The sequence below is a fragment of the Triplophysa dalaica genome, chromosome 3, assembly GCF_015846415.1.
Source record: "Triplophysa dalaica isolate WHDGS20190420 chromosome 3, ASM1584641v1, whole genome shotgun sequence".
NCBI classification, from domain to species: domain Eukaryota; kingdom Metazoa; phylum Chordata; class Actinopteri; order Cypriniformes; family Nemacheilidae; genus Triplophysa; species Triplophysa dalaica.
The window spans coordinates 15,377,433-15,393,631 of record NC_079544.1 but is presented as its reverse complement, the minus strand read 5'-3'; the positions used below and the strand labels follow the sequence as shown (position 1 = coordinate 15,393,631).

Sequence of the window (16,199 nt, the reverse complement as noted above, 5' to 3'; positions counted from 1 at the left end):
TGTTATGTATTAACATTTATTACATTCACATTATTCATTTGGAAGACGCTTTTATCCAAAGCGACTTACAAGTAGGAGAGCATATAACATTTTGTCAATATGCTTCAGAGTACCGTTACATTACAAAAGTATTTCAGGGTTTTAACAGTCCTTTCCCACATTACATTTAATAAAATCAAATTCCTAAAAAGCGCTATTGATCAGTTTTACCCTCATATAAATGCAATATTATGTTTTGAAGTTAAATTATGACTTCTGAAAGAAGAGTTTTAAAAGCATACATATTTGGTACAGTTTACTGGAGTTTTTACAGTAAATCATTTTATTAACATGCTTTTACCAAATGCGGCTTTATAATGAAGTTCATGTTTTTACTTCTACTGTACAGTAGTTTACCTTTCATCATTGTTTCTTTAAGAAATTCAAATTTTTAAAAAAATATTTGGTATTTTGCTTAATAAACTGTAAAATCTTAAAAATGGCAAGTGGGTGGATTATTTTGTTGTTAAATATTTTTTAGACAAAAGGATTTACAGATTATAAACCTCAGTGTATCATCCAATATGTTGAAAAATAAGTTCAAATGTGATTTTATAAACAAATGAAATTTCATGGATCATCCAGTTCCTTCAAAGAGAGAGAGTTAGTCCATTTCACCAGCTCATCCATTTCTTGCTCCCAGTGTTCCATCCCATCTGGGTCCTGAACCGGAGCCAGCAATTCTAGTTGGAGACACAAAAATGGGACTGCTATCGGGGGTTGTTACAGAAAGGAATCAAAATCTATGTAGAATTTGATAAGTGGGATCTCACCTGGATCTTTGCTTTGCATATAGAGCCTTCTCATGTTTTCCACACGATTATGTTTCCTTTTGCCTTTGTTTTGATGTTTCTCAACATGACTGTGCCATTTCAAGCTTAAAAAGCAGCAAGTATTGTTATTGTATAGACATTGTATGATGAAGCCCATTATATCCATTAAAACATAGCATGAATCCACTTTACACAATGCACAAGCATATAAGCAAAAATGCTTTGTGATTGGTTACATGGACCCTACATAGAATAAGCAGTATAGATGCATTGGTACCAACGTCCAAATGTAGGGGACAATATAGATCTAACAGTTTTATTAGACTGTTTCACTGAAACTATTTACAGGACTTACGTGCTACGTTGTGCTTCAATAAGATCACATGGTTCATTGCCATGTGGGGTTGCAAACCTCTCGGTGTCTCTCATGAGTTCATCTAGGCCTACAGGAAAGAATAAAGGTATAGCTTTGCTAAACCATCTTATTATAAAACAGGAGCATGTTGTTTAGGAATAGTTTTATAGGAATAGCAGAATTTGTCTGTCTCGCAAATATTGATAATAACGCTCCAGTTTGGGTATATTTGCTAATGCTCTTGTGTTGATATATTAAGTAATTCCATCACAATATCACAACAGACCCTCAAATGTAACAACTTACTTTTTCTTGTCATCAAAACCTCAGAGTTAGTGGTGGCAATCTTCATCCAAAAGTTGATATACTCCTCAAAGTGAATTCTACATACATGTCTTGTAAAAAATAACAGGCTACTTTTATACAGTGCATGTGGATTTTTATGACTATCAAACTATTAGAAATGAAAGAAAGGAAAAACATGAGAATACACAGAGATAAAGCTAGCAAAGCGAGTTTTGTGGTCTTGCCTCTGTTCTGAGTCCAGACAAATATCTGTAACAGCATCTGTGATGGAAAGTGTTAAGATTATTCCCTTAATGTGATATGTGTGTCAGGATTGTTGAAAAACAAACGTTATTCTCACTCTCCAGCCTGTTGTTCACCAGGTTGTTCTTGATTTGTGTTGATGGAGCAGAGGACAGCATGTCAGCTTCTTTAGAAATGGGTGAACGACTATAAAATAAGTGTAAATTAGAGCTCTCATAAGCACATAAAATAACTTTGTTATTGTGTTATTTGTTATACATAGCATGTTAAAGCAAACTATTTTCTATTTTTATTTTGTATAACAAAGGAGTATTTCACACAGTTTTTATCTGCTATTTTTATTGGTCATTGGTGGGTTTTAAGTAAATCTTAGCTAATAATATATAGATTTAAAAAAGATTACATCCGTTGCTCAGAAAAACACACTCTCATTGTACCACAGAAAGTATTTATTCAGACACATGACGTCATTGGACAAATGCGATTTTACTTTACGCTTCCATATAACGTTATGACAGTAGGTTACTGTAAACTGACGGTGTGTGTAAGGTAAACATTATTTATAATGACTTTTTATTTGTGTTAGTATTTCAAATATATAATATAAAATACACTTTTCCTGGATAAAAACGTATATAAAAAGACATTTTTTCGATTTTAGACATAACGACATTTGGATTGGAGTTTTAGTAAATAGTTACCTTTTAAAGACTTATTCGATTATTTGACTGTCATTTCTTGCAAGATTAGCCCTTGTTTATGAGTCTGTGTACTCTTGAACGTTGCTTGGTAACCTCAACGTGGCGTACGCACATAATAAGCCACGCCCTTTTTGCGGTGCAGGGCTTGGGAAAGCTATGCTCTGATCAGTAAACGCTGACAAAAGAACAGGTAATATAGTGAAGAAAATGTTTACAGTTTTGTTTTCCCCTTTAAAAAACAGGTGAATAAAAAGGCTATTATAAAAGTAATCATGTAATAACAGTAGGCCCACTTCGCCCGGTTCTTTCATGGATCTGTGAAAGCTGCAGGGCAATAGTTACGAGTTCCGCCAGCGCCACCTACAGTATGACAAGACAATCAAACACTGTACTCTTCATTTTCAATGTTGATGGGTCAAAGGTGTTAAGAATTTCCCCATCAAAAGAGATTTCACAAAATCAATTTTATATCCATAGAAAGCATATTAAATGTAAGTAAAATGTCTACATTATGGTTTCAACGTTTTTGGAGAGTACTATGACAATATTTGGTTGAATTAAAATTACATTTTCATTCAGTGTAACACAATATTGATGAACAAATTAAAACAACATGCTCATTCTGACTTGTACATATTAATATAATCAAAAGAATAAGGGAGCATATTACATGTTATTGTGGTTTAAATTAGTAAAAAATTATAATTATTAATGATAATTGACAAACGGGAAATATAGGATTCTACAAAATGTAAAATTACAATTAATTATCATCTGGGGTGAAAGAAATTAGTTTTATAATTTGTCAGAAATAGATTTTTCGAAATTTTAGTGTGTGTATTCTTGAAATCAGGGAAAATATAACTTTTTTGCTCAGAAAAACAAAAATAATAAATTGAAGATACTGTTTTTTAGAAAAACAACAATTTGAAGTAAGTATTACACGTTTAGTTTTTATGCATAAACCCTTTTTCATCTTTGACCCGCATACACCTTTGAATGTCAAGCTTTAAATAATAAGACCTGTAGGCTACAAATAATTATTTACCTGTGGGTCTTGAAATATCTTGTTTACATCTGTCTCGTAACTGTCGATGTACAAACGAACTGTGGCTCCAAAAGTATCGCTGCCACTGATACGAAATATTATGCGTGAACCTCCTGTGAAAATGATCCGCAGGCCCTAGAGCACGCAAATCAAGCTGTTTTAAAGCTGCAATTTCAAAATAAAGGGTTTATTTTCATAAGTCATCTGTTTAATGCGGTCAAAATATATGCTCCTCAAATAGGCTACAGTATCTGAACTGGGAAATAGCACACAGAAAAATTATTTCTGCATATTATATGAATGTGTTGTGATTAAACAGTTTAGATATAATGTATACAATGTGGCCCATTCTAAGGACATTGTACCACACAATAACAGTATATATAATATTAGGTACCAATAATAATACGACCAATAATGTGTATATACTGTATAAATATTCACAGTGGTGTGAAAAAGTATTTGCCCCCTTCCGGATTTTTTGTTGTTTTGCATATTTGTCATGCTTAAATGATTCAGATCATCAAAAAATATATATATTACTCAAAGAAAACCATAGTAAATAAAAAATCGAGGTTTTAAATGATGGTTTTATTATTACAGGAAAAAGGAATCCAAACCATTTCTGACCCTTTGTAAAAAAGTTATTGCCCCTCTTGGTAAATAATGAATTAACTGTGACGAATTGAATAACAGTTAAATTTCACATCATGCCGCAATCTAAAGAAATTCAAGAACAGATGAGAAACAAAGTAATTGAAATGTGACAGTCTAGAAAGGGTTACAAAGCAATTTCTAAGACTTTGGGACTCCAGCGAACCACAGCCAGAGCGATTATCCAAAAATGGACAGAGCATGGAACGGAGGTAAACCGTCCCAGGAGTGGCCGGCCTTCCAAAATTACTCCAAGAGCACAACATCGACTCGTCCAGGAGGTCATAAAAGATCCCAGAACAACATCTAAAGAACTGCAGGCCTCTCTTGCTTCAGTTAAGGTCAGTGTTCATGATTCTACAATAAGAAAGAGACTGTGCAAAAATGGCATCCATGGGTGAGTTCCAAGGCAAAAAAACAGCTTCAGGACCTGGACGACTGGGCATAATTGATGGAACCATGAATTCTGCGCTCAGAAAATCCTAAAAGAGAATGTCCGGCCATCAGTTTGTGACCTCAAGCTTGAATGCGCTTGGGTTATAAAGCAGGACAATGATCCAAAATACACTATTCCACCTCTGAATGGCTAAAAAATATACAAATAAAGGTTTTGGAGTGGCATTGTCAATGTCCGGACTTAAATCCTATTTGAAATGCTGTAAGCATGACCTTAAAAAGGTTCATGCTCGAAGATCCTCCAATGTGGCTGAATTAAAACAAGACTCATTGTGAGCTTTCGCAAACGCTTTATTATAATTGTTGCCGCCAAGGGTGGCACAACTTAATATCAGGTTTAGGGGGCAATTACTTTTTCACTAAGGGTCAGAAGTGTTTGGATTGTTATTTCCCTTACTAAATGAAACCATAATTTAATAACTGCACTTTCTATTGACTCTGGTTTGCGTAATATTAAAATTGGTTTGATGATCTGGATCATTTAAGCATGACAAATATGCACAAAAAAAATCAGGAAGGGTGCAAATACTTTTTCACACCACTGTACGTACATACGATCTATAAATATTACCTGGTTTCTTGATATGGTTCCATCCACAGGATCACTGTACTCAAAATTATCTGCTGTCTCCACCTGGTATTTCTTCCCCCCCACAGTAAATATTTGCCCAATGAATGCCTTGTCAGAAATCATCAGCTCAAGATCCAATATCATCTCCACAGCTGCATCCAAATTCACATCCTCATAGTCGAATCTGTATATGTATAAGTACATCATCATCCATAATGAAAAGTCTGACAAAAGTATGTCCAATGTATCTTGCACCTGGTATAGTAGTTCCTGCCGTAGGTTCTCCAGTGTTCTGTCATGATATCTTCTACACTTTGCATCCTTGTGGCTATAATAGAAAGCCATGCCAGCACGGCCCAAAGCCCGTCCTTCTCACGTATATAATCTGAACCTTAGGAGAGGATAGGAGATTTTATCAGATCTTTGTTGATGCATGTTCTGAATGAAATGTATGTGCGCTGTTTAAAATATGTACCTGTGCCAAAACTTTCCTCCCCACAAAGCGAAACACGACCTGCGTCCATCAGGTTCCCGAAGAACTTCCAGCCTGTTGGTGTCTCATATAGTTGGATCTTTGTGGCTTTAGCCACCCTTCAATAAAATACAGGACAGTGAGTAAAAATGAATTTAACTCAGTATTCACGGTAATCCAGTAAAAAAATCAACCTTTCTGGCAGCCAGAAATAAACATTAAAATAACAGTATTTCCTGTACAAGTACATGATTTTCCTGAGTTTTTTTTTTTTAATTTGCTGGCTTTTACAGTACATTTACGTTTTTTGACCGTATTTAAAAAATACATGAAAATTTTTGAATTAACAAATCCCCCCTGAAAGATTCTGTAAAATTAGTTTCGTTTTCAGTGTAGGTGCACATCTGTTCATTCATGCTCTGTGAATTATTTCATAAGTTGTATTCACTTGTCAAGAGCTGCACTGGTGGGCATACTTCTAGCGAAGCCTCTTACACCTGTGTGCTGGAAGTAAGGGATGCAGAAGATATTTGCGGCAATGACAGCGACAGAGTCTGATGGGTTTACGAAGAAGCCATGCTTCCCAAGGATCATATTACGGTCCTAGAAAGAGATAAGAATGGCTGAGGTCATAAATCAGGTAACGTTAAACTTGAAAGATGGTTGCCGTGTCAACACCTACACCATCACCATCAAGAGCAGCGCCAAAGTCATATTGCCCACTCTTCATTGTCTCAACAAGGTCAGCAGCATAGGTCAAGTTTGGGTCTGGATGACGTCCTCCAAAGTCCTCCAGAGGTACACAGTTAATGGCTGAGTTTGCAGGGCAGCCCAGCTCCTCACACAGGATCTTCTTTATGTACGGCCCAACCACTGAAGAAACAATGGAGATACAATGATAAGTGGTTATAGTACCATCAATGTGATATGAGACCAATTTGTGATTAATGAGATTAAAATAAGAACAATTTAAGAGCAAAAAATTTAAAAACAATGCAAACTAAGTGACTTAGTTATAGAGACTAAGTAAACTTAGTTGCAAGTTAAAGTTGTTATCTGATGCTTAACTTGTATTGCAGCCAGAACATTCCTGTACTTTCAAGGGACTCATCAGTGGTGTGATTTCACTTCTTGAAGGAGCGGGCTTATTTAGTGTTACGTTAGATAGCTCTTCTTAATCACTCACATCACCACTTGTTCATGGAAACTCTTTTCATAGAGGCATAAAGTAATGTAAGCTAAACCTATCCTCATCCAATAGGCACTAGGCCAGTTCATTGCAGCTGCTACTATTCTAGATGTTTGTTTTTGCTGTGTTGAAAATTAAGTACAGTGCTTGTTTATTTAGGATTGGTTATCGTACTATTGCAATGCTCATATCTGTTTTCATATCAGTGGAAACAAAGACATGGTCCTCACCTCCGTGCATGGCATCTAAACGGATCTGTATATGGTTTTCTCCTGAGAGCAACTCCTTCAGAACAGCAAAGTCAAAGATATTCCTCAAAGAGTTGGCATAGGATTCAACCGCTTCCACAATTTCTACTGCATGATAGAATATTGAACATGTGTCAACAATTATAAGCGATACTGTATTGCTTCGAAATGAGCAGTTTTCTGGTACCTGTAAAAGGTTTGAATTTGTTTTCGAGATCAAAGGATTGTTTGCCAATGGTTGCCAGATCTAGTCTGAGTTCAGGACAGATGGCATATTCCTCTATAGATCTGCTTATTTGAAAGATTTTGTTTGTCACAGACTCTGGTGCAGGACCTGTTTTAAAGATTTACAACAGAAACAAATCATTAAGATTAGAAACTAATTTAGATTTTTCTTCATTTTTCTTTATTTTCAGGACATTGGAGAGTGGACAGGAAAACAGGGATGAGAGAGGGAGTGTGGGACCGGGACATGACACAGGTCAGATATGAACGAAGTTTCCTGTGAGCCAATGGCTCAACCACAGCTCCGAATATTTTGAAGTTTTTAAGAAATAGTTCATTGAGATAAACATGTGTTTATTTAGAAATGATGTGTGCTGAATTATTAATGTATTTACTTATTTGCATTGTGGTGTTTTAATATAATTAATTTTGGAGCAAACAGAAAACATTTTCACTGAGATGTAACTTCTTATTTATGTATTTTAATGACCTGTTTTCTTTACTCTCATCATCACAGTTTGGCAGTACTGTACCTCCATTGGCAGTATTGAACTGGATGCCGAAGTCTCCATCAGGTCCTCCGGGGTTGTGGCTGGCTGTTAGGATTATTCCACCGATAGCTTTGATCTTCCTGATGACACAAGACGCAGCTGGTGTTGACATGATGCCATTCTGACCGATTATAAGACGACCCACCTAAAATGAGTGCAGTAAGACATAGAAGTTCATCACTGTAGAAACAGCACCATCAAATAAATTAACATGTGCAGGTGGTCTTGAATAATACACTATCAAATTCCTTACATTTATATAAAGCATTAAATATTTTTTATTTTACATAAAACACATCTAGAAGCTAAAACCTTACAATAAAGGATGACTTATTCATATTCAGTCTTAAAGGGATAGTTCACCCAAAAATGAAAATCCTGTCATCATTTACTCACCCTCAAGTTGTTTCTCATAGTTCTGTTGAACACAGAAGAAGATATTTTGAAGCATAGGGGGAAACAAACCGTTCTGGGGCACTATTGACTGTCATAGTTTTGTTTCCTAGTATAGTAGTCAATAGTGTCCCAGAGCTCTTAGTTTACAAATATTCTTCCAAATAACTTTTGATTACAGTTCACAATTTATACAGGTTTGAAGCAAAATTTGACATTTTTGGGGGAACTGTTTTTTTTTTTAAATTTTTTAAATTTTGCAAGTGTCATCAGATCAACTATAGTATCTTAACTCGGTTGTCAAACATGCTTTTTTCTCCTGTGCCAGATCTAATTATAAGACACTATTAAAAACATTTAAGATCAAATATAATGTTGCCTTTAAATATATACGAATGCGTCAAATAAGCCATGTGTCAAAAATAAATATTTAGTGGCAAATGTTGAAAAAAGTCAGTAGCAAAACAGGGGGACGTACTGACATGCATAATAACACCTGAAAAAGATTTATGAATGAATTATTAATTATATTTTCCCATTTTTTTTCAAAGACCATGTTCATCCAAAAAAGGCTGTAACTGGAGATAACGTATACTGATGTTATGAGACATCTGAAAACAGTGACAAGTGTTCAGCGACAGGATCTTGTTTATAAAAAGAGGTCTGTGAAATCAGAAAACATTAGAATGGCAACTGACCCCATTTGCAGCAGCCATCTGCACTATGACCTGAATGGCAGTCGAATTGAAGTAGCGTCCATCTCCTCCCACCACCATAGTTGAGCCCTGCCTGTCCCGCAGGTCGATGGAAGAGAAGATACATTGAATGAAGTTGTGCAGATAGTTCTTCTTAGACCGGAAAACATGGACCTTCTTCCTTAAACCACTGGTTCCAGGCCTCTGGTCATGGTACGGAGCAGTAGGGAAAGTCAACACTTGCAAGGGACTATCGTTCATTGCTCCGCGGACGTGAGGAAATGAGGAAGAACCAGAGAATTGGTTATTGGGTGGTCTTTTGTCAGATAAGAGAGAGAGAGAACCGAGTCTTGGATTGGAGCCGTGAGTGGGATAAAAATAAACATGGCAGGGGCAGATGGTAACTGAAGACGTTTTCTCACACATGTGCATGTGCATCACTGTCAGAAACACTTGCCCCCAGAGGCCTGTTGAATCAAATGCAGAAGATGACTGGTGAGAGCCAACTCATGTGCCCTTTCTGCCAAGCCATCTACTCAGAGGCTTAATAGAGCTGATGTTGAGTGAATAAGCCAAGGATGAATGGGCTGTAAACACTTCATAAGTTTGCTTTAGAACTTGTTTATTCCCTCAGGGTCATTTAGTATTTCAGAGGCTAAACACGCCAAATTTGATACCGTTGGGCCACTTGTGGATGATGGGGTTTTGATATCTCAGATCCTTAAAGATAACATTTCTTGATTTATGATTTGATCACAACAGGTGCTGCAGCTGGCTCCGGAAAGAAAGCACAAGAACTGCAAACAACATTTGATATGGTGCTGATGTGGTGCAATGATATTTACTAGCAAAGCCCATAATTTGTCATAATCTACAAATAGATTTGCATTAAATATCATATAGGCATTCAGCCAGTGACATGGCAAAATTTATTAATTTGACATATTTTTGATAATTGGTATATTTTGTACCTTTGGAAAAAATAATTATATGCAATGCTCACCAGGGGGCAGTGTTGCAGTAACCATGCACATAAACTGTTTTAATTTCTGTTTTCTTTTTCTGTGTGGAAGTCACTTAAAATTCCTGTTTTCCTCATTAAACATTAAAAAAGGAAACTAAAAATACTGCACAACTTGTCCAATGTTATGAGTCATTTTAAATACATGATTGAAACCTTTCCTAAAAATAAAGTTAAATAGGAGGTTTCCTCAGCTCATTGCAAAGGAGAAAGTGAATCATGTGTCTAATCGTAGTGTAAATATTCTATCTTTACTTTACCTCTGCATGGATCATATTAAGGGTGCTTAAGACAAGTATGAAAATAAAATATTGCACGAAAAGTTTTGTATACATTAAGTTGATAAATAATGACTCATTAAGAATCGAGATGGAGCTGTTCGTTGGTGGATTTGTGTATTGGAGGTCGGATCATTTCAGCAGCAACATACAGTGTTTCGGCACATACTGATTTTAAGAGGTTTGTGGGTTTGTGAGATGACTAATGGAGATTTTTGAGGACTTGAAGCTGGTGGTTCTTTTGCCAGGTTTCCAGTGGGTTGTCTTTTTACGAGGTCTGCTCTGAATTCTCTTGCCGTTCAGGTTAATGTCACCACAAGTGCTATACCACCAACCACCTAGAAAACAGCAGACATACATAAATACAAGTTTGTACTTTCCACGATGGGCATTCATTTCGATTATATTTAGCAGTGGATTGGTGTTGGGATAGAACAAAAATAATATACTGGAAAAAATCTTTTATATACCTGTATAGTCTTGAGCACAGTTGGGATCAAGATTTCCATCATTACGGTCTTTAGTGGAGAACCTCAAGCCAAAGTGCTGGTCCACAGCAGAGCTCGCCTCAACCCATTGCAGCTTTAGGTGGATGGTGAAGTTGGAGGCAGCGTCCTCCAGGATGTACTGATAAACCATGAAATGCTTCTCTTTCCTCCAATCCTCCATCTGTACATGCAGGAGAGAGTTTCCCTGATGGGCAATAGCATAGATCTTCTTTAGCCCCAGCCAGAACTCGCCTATCAAGCACAGACATGTAAAATATTTCATTCTTTTATTGTAATATAAACATTCAAAAACAAATCTAAATGAAACATCTGGAAAGGAAGATTTCCACAGAAGCAGAACGGCTCTACATACATTTGGAAACAACACCATTTCTGCCTCATATCACAACTGTGATTTATTTATCAAGCTAATGTATGTTCCACTGCCAAGAGCTGAACATTATTTACTGTATGTTGTAGCAACATTTCCTTACTGTGTATTCTTGTAATTGAAGGATGACACTGAAAGGTCCAGTGTGTAATTTTTGGGATGATCTATTGATAGAAATGCAAGATAATATACATAGGTATGCCTTTAGAGGTGTATAAAGTGCGAACACAATGAAGCGTTATGTTTTTATTATACTTTAGCTATTTCTATCTACATACACCGCGGGTCGCTTTGCATGTAATTCGTAATCCATGTAATCCATGTTCTGTCAGCCATAATAATGTTTCGAAAGTGTTTTGTTGCAATTCGCAACCTTGCCGCTGGATTCCTCTGACTGGACCTTTAATGATTTCATTTTTTAAAACAATATGTGGGAACCACTTTACAAAAACAAGGCATAAGAATGAGAACCTATCTGCATGTCCCATTCATTTTTTGCAATGTGGTGTCTAGAATTAAAAGCAAATTTATCTAAATAAATATTCGCTAAATACTGTCTTATCCACTGTCTGATTTTGTTTCTTATTACGGTACACTGCAATGTCTTGGTCTTTCTGACAGCATTTGTGAAAAGGAAATCATGCAAATATTTGAAGTAACGTTGGTGAACAGATTTTAGTTTCCAGAATTCACTCTGTAATTCATAAATAATGATTAATAACTATGTTTACCGTGCTGGTATACCACATACATTATAATCACAAACTATATTGCTTTGTGAAGAATGTTGAAAATTATTTAATGCTCAACATTCAACTTACCACTAAAGTCTCCAAATCCATCCACATACTTTTCCCAGGACTGATCAAAGTCCACAGAGCCATCATGCCTGTTTTGGATGACAGTAAACATTCCCTCTGTGGGGGACAGAGGTATATTTATGAGTGCACTTGCACATTATTGTCATGTACAACAATACAATTTAGAGCAGAATAAAGATTTGCTGTATTCTTACCCCCAGTGAATTCACATTTCACAAGAAAGGCTTCTGACTGGTGTGGCTTAATGGCGTACAGGCCGCTAGACTTGTGTCCTCTGTTGAAAACCTCACTGCAATCCCTTGGAAGATCTACAACAAATTCACATGCAGATCTATCTGAACTGACATAGAGCGATATAATAAAAGACAAACTGTTGGTGGACTTCATACCGCTTGAGAAGCTTCCGTCAGATGTGTAGTATGTTAGATATCCAGAGAAGCTGTTGGGTTGAAGAGTCCTTTCAAATTTTTCAGCAGTTTCCTGGATCCATGCAGAGCCGAGCTAGACAAGTCCATGAAATAATTCGATTTTTGCATTTTCTATGCAATGCAGTTGCAATGCTTGTCCAAACAAAACATTTTTATGTGGGTGATACCATTACTAAGCATTTTCTAATGTGTTTTATGTGTATAGTTTTATAGATAAACGTTGCCATCAGAGTTTTTCTTGTACCTTAGTCTCCAGCCCCTTGATCTTGGTCCCTTGGTTGTTGAGCTGCTCACTTTGTTCATTAACAGTCTTCAGAAGATCAGTGATGCTTTTTTCCTGGGTCTGGATTAACTCCTAATAGACAACATCAACATCTCAACATCTTTTTTTTATGCAACTTGGGCAGGTATGGTAGCTGGAATCTTGCACCTAACATATCAACTGTTTGTGCATTCAGGAAGGTTTATAAAAAGTATTTGCAAAGCTTAACTGATTTATTCATACCTTGAGTGTGAAGATTTCTGCATGCTGGTCAAACGAAACTAAACTCTGGGACAGACTGCTTAACCTCTCCTCCAATCCGCCAACTTGCGTCCTCAGGTGTTTTCGCTCATTGATGATGTCATCGACTTTGGAGTTGATCTTCAATGACAGGCTCTTAATTTCCTCGTTGTTTGCCTTCAGGATCACCGTGGTCTTTATCAGCTCCTCCTCCTCCTCCTTGATCTCGCTGGTCAGCACAGAAAGCTGGTAAAATGACTTGTCAAAGATGGTGAGCTTTTGGAAAATATCATTGATCTTATTCTTCGTATTTTGGACGAAGTCGCTCAGGCTACTGCCCAGCTGTAGCAGGCCATTCGCCAGAAGCCGGACTTCATCCAGAGCTGCAAAGCGTGACCGTGTCTCTATCTGAAGTTCAGGGTTGTGTTCAGTGGGGATGGACTGAGATGTAGCCAGAAAAGCGAACAGAAATACCACCTTCATGGTTGTTGGCCGGACTGCTGTGATCCTTGCCGTCCTTTGTGCATGAGAAAGGCTTCAGGGATTTTTTTGCTTTTTATACTCCTCCTATTGAGCAGTTGATCATTAAACAGGTTCAATGTGAACTGAAATGGACCTTTACAAATCCAAGCGCTGGTCTAGATAAGCAAATAAAAAGCTGGAAGGCACAAACACCCCAAAGTTTGACTCGTTTTTATAACCTACAGAAGATGATGTGGTCATTTGGATTTATGGGTCTGGATGCGATACTGTATATTTGATTGTGTGTGTCTTTTTATGTGTGTTAGTATTTATTAAATGGAATGACCTGAGGTGACTATTTTATTTTGAAAATGAAAGCAAGCTATACAACACAGTGCAATTTCTTCATATTGTTACACCACACACTATGCATGTTCATGAGCAGGCAATCCAAATAGTTATACTTTGCTGTTTTAAATTTGACTTTGACATCTCGCGCCACAGATCTACTCAAAACAGTTCCAGAATGTTTTTTACATTACAGAGATTTTTACACTTCTGAACATGAGCTGAACTCGCTATAATGCCAGACTGTCACCATGCAGTTTTCTGCATATTTGTTAATGTGTTGCTATGCGGTTGCTAGGACATGTCATAACAAATGTCCATAATACTTGAGGTTAAGCCTTCTAAGCCTTTCCTACACCTATTAATAACATCACGTGTTCAAGAGCGTTTTAATGTAACTGTTATTCTAACAAATAGGGTTCCACTAAATCATGCAACACTGTGTGTATTCAAGCGGCACCTTGCCCTTTCTGATTACAAGTTAGTATCTGATGTACTGTGGTTATGGCAAAGCAACCCCCCATGTTTCAACAACAGCTATGTTATTTGGCCCATTGTAACTTCTGGTTGACCTCCGCAAAGAATCAATAACTGTTCAGTAGTTTTAATTTAATGTAATACAATGAATATGCAATAAAATGTCAATAAAAATACAAAATTTCAACCAATAAAAACATCTATAAATGTGTTTAGTGGACTCCGTCTCAGGGCCGAACGTTCCCGGATGTCCCCCCTGACCGCGCCCTGCTTTTAGTGTGTGTGGAGCCTTTAGGCAACAGCTGCTAATATCATCATCTCAAACTTAATAGCTCTCCAGTTTCCAACTTACATTACTAATTATACCATATGGAAGTGAGATTATTTCCTATTTTCCTGAAAATAAAGAAAAATACAGAGCAGGCTTCTTCTGTATTGCACAGTATTTTGCCATATGCACAATGATTGATGAATTTAAAAAACACATCGTTCATTATTCAGAGGTTTGAACTCGAGTGAATGAGCCAAACAAAACACATGTGAGAATGAGATGCATGTTGGTTCATGAAGATGGAAATGAGTTGCACCGAAGCGGACTTCCGACAAACAGAAAACACCAGAAACCTTGAGCCACTTCCGGGTACACATTAACTAGGGTAAGCATGACACAGATTTAAAGCTGAACTCATCTCCAATTTCTGTTCTGTTTATGTTTGGCTAAATGTACATTATCTGAAATGCACACAGTGTTAGGAAGCTATTCTTTAAAACTGGTTTAATAATTCAAAGTAGTTGGGTTACAGTCATGCTAATCTGAAAGCTGGCTATACTATAATGCTACTTACAATAATAAAGTTATTTTTAATCTGAATCAATATGCCTGAGGAAGGAACTAAACTATTTTAGGCAAATAATACAAATACAATAAAATACATACTTCATTCCTGAAAAAAATAAAAAACTTGTCCATTCCTGAAAATATTCTATTGGCAAAAAACTCACTTTCAGCAAAAGGATAGTTGCTTTATGGTAATTTAATCTTTGACATTTAAGGAACTTAACTTATGTTCCCGTCAATCATGTAACGTCACCTTTTTTTGTTAAGTGGGTGTCTCATGCAAGCAGAGTATTTTTATGAGTTCATAGACTTGGACATTGTTTCTTTGCTTTCTTTATTTAGCTTCACCAAGCTAAGTGGGTTTAAACGTAAGATATTGGATATTGATTTCTATTTCTACTAATACATGAAACACAAAAAACAAAGTACAGTATGTATGTTTATTTTTTATATTCATAGTGTTTATTTATTTGCATTTTATACTTCACTTTTTCAACCTTACTTCAATGATGTTCACTGTTCCTATTCCTAGATTGTAGCGCTGGTTTCTCATTCACTGTTGGTCTTAGAAACAGTTTCAATAAGGTTGTATTTGTTTACATTAATGAACACTTTTGCTAACATAAACTAACAAAACAGTTTTGTTAGTTCTCTCTACTTTAAAGGACCAGAGTGTAAAATTAAGGAGGATCTATTGACAGAAATTCAATAACGTATACATAACTATGTCTTCAGTGGTGTATTAAGACCTTCGATTTTTTTTATTGTATTAGTAAATGCTGAAATTAACATAAACTTAGCTTAATAAATGCTGTAGAAGTTATGTTCATTGTTAGTTTGTGTTAGCTCAAGCACCAACAAATGCTAAAAATACAACCTTAGTGTAAAGTGTACCTAAGTCTTTTTTATTTTCCAACTGGCAAAAATGTTAACTAAAGTACAAACAATAGTAACAGTGACACATTTTTAAAAACACACATTTTTCTGTTTATAAAGACTGAAAGAGACGTTTGGTGCAGACTGCAATGCGATAAAGGCAAAGAAGATACATAAGGAATGAACGGTATGTCCAAAAGAGCTTTAAACAATCTTTTGAAAAGCTCTGCAATATTTTCCTCATTATAATGGATGGTGAATACTGTGTTACAGTGGATTAAATTACACTTCTACTGTGTGGGTGGCACAATGTGAAGAGATTCTTTCTGGGCTACCCTACAGGGTCCTAT

General features: G+C 36.3%; 2 protein-coding genes across 8 annotated transcripts; both read right to left on the bottom strand.

The window, feature by feature from the left end:
- On the bottom strand, positions 1-9,670 carry LOC130418264 (phosphoglucomutase-1-like). Of its 7 annotated transcripts, none has more exons than XM_056744305.1 (16): positions 8,923-9,670; positions 7,814-7,976; positions 7,243-7,389; positions 7,038-7,163; positions 6,301-6,491; positions 6,067-6,221; positions 5,622-5,737; positions 5,402-5,537; positions 5,147-5,330; positions 3,466-3,600; positions 2,418-2,777; positions 1,814-1,902; positions 1,474-1,734; positions 1,168-1,255; positions 813-916; positions 1-722 (listed from the first exon to the last, which is right to left on the bottom strand). In XM_056744305.1, the coding sequence occupies exons 1-11, from the start codon at positions 9,355-9,357 to the stop codon at positions 2,688-2,690; spliced, it is 1,878 nt and encodes a 625-aa protein (XP_056600283.1). In that variant the 5' UTR covers positions 9,358-9,670; the 3' UTR covers positions 1-722; positions 813-916; positions 1,168-1,255; positions 1,474-1,734; positions 1,814-1,902; positions 2,418-2,687. The 7 variants fall into 7 exon arrangements, with proteins under 7 accessions (XP_056600283.1, XP_056600288.1, XP_056600282.1 ...); XM_056744310.1 differs by adding an exon at positions 8,228-8,249 and having other exon boundaries at positions 1,474-1,902; positions 8,923-9,040; XM_056744304.1 differs by having other exon boundaries at positions 1,474-1,902.
- Positions 9,671-9,812: 142 nt separating this feature from the next.
- On the bottom strand, positions 9,813-13,388 carry LOC130418265 (angiopoietin-related protein 3-like). The gene is made up of 7 exons (XM_056744312.1): positions 12,852-13,388; positions 12,591-12,701; positions 12,308-12,419; positions 12,113-12,226; positions 11,919-12,014; positions 10,689-10,958; positions 9,813-10,556 (listed from the first exon to the last, which is right to left on the bottom strand). The coding sequence occupies exons 1-7, from the start codon at positions 13,329-13,331 to the stop codon at positions 10,393-10,395; spliced, it is 1,347 nt and encodes a 448-aa protein (XP_056600290.1). The 5' UTR covers positions 13,332-13,388; the 3' UTR covers positions 9,813-10,392.
- Positions 13,389-16,199: the final 2,811 nt, after the last annotated feature.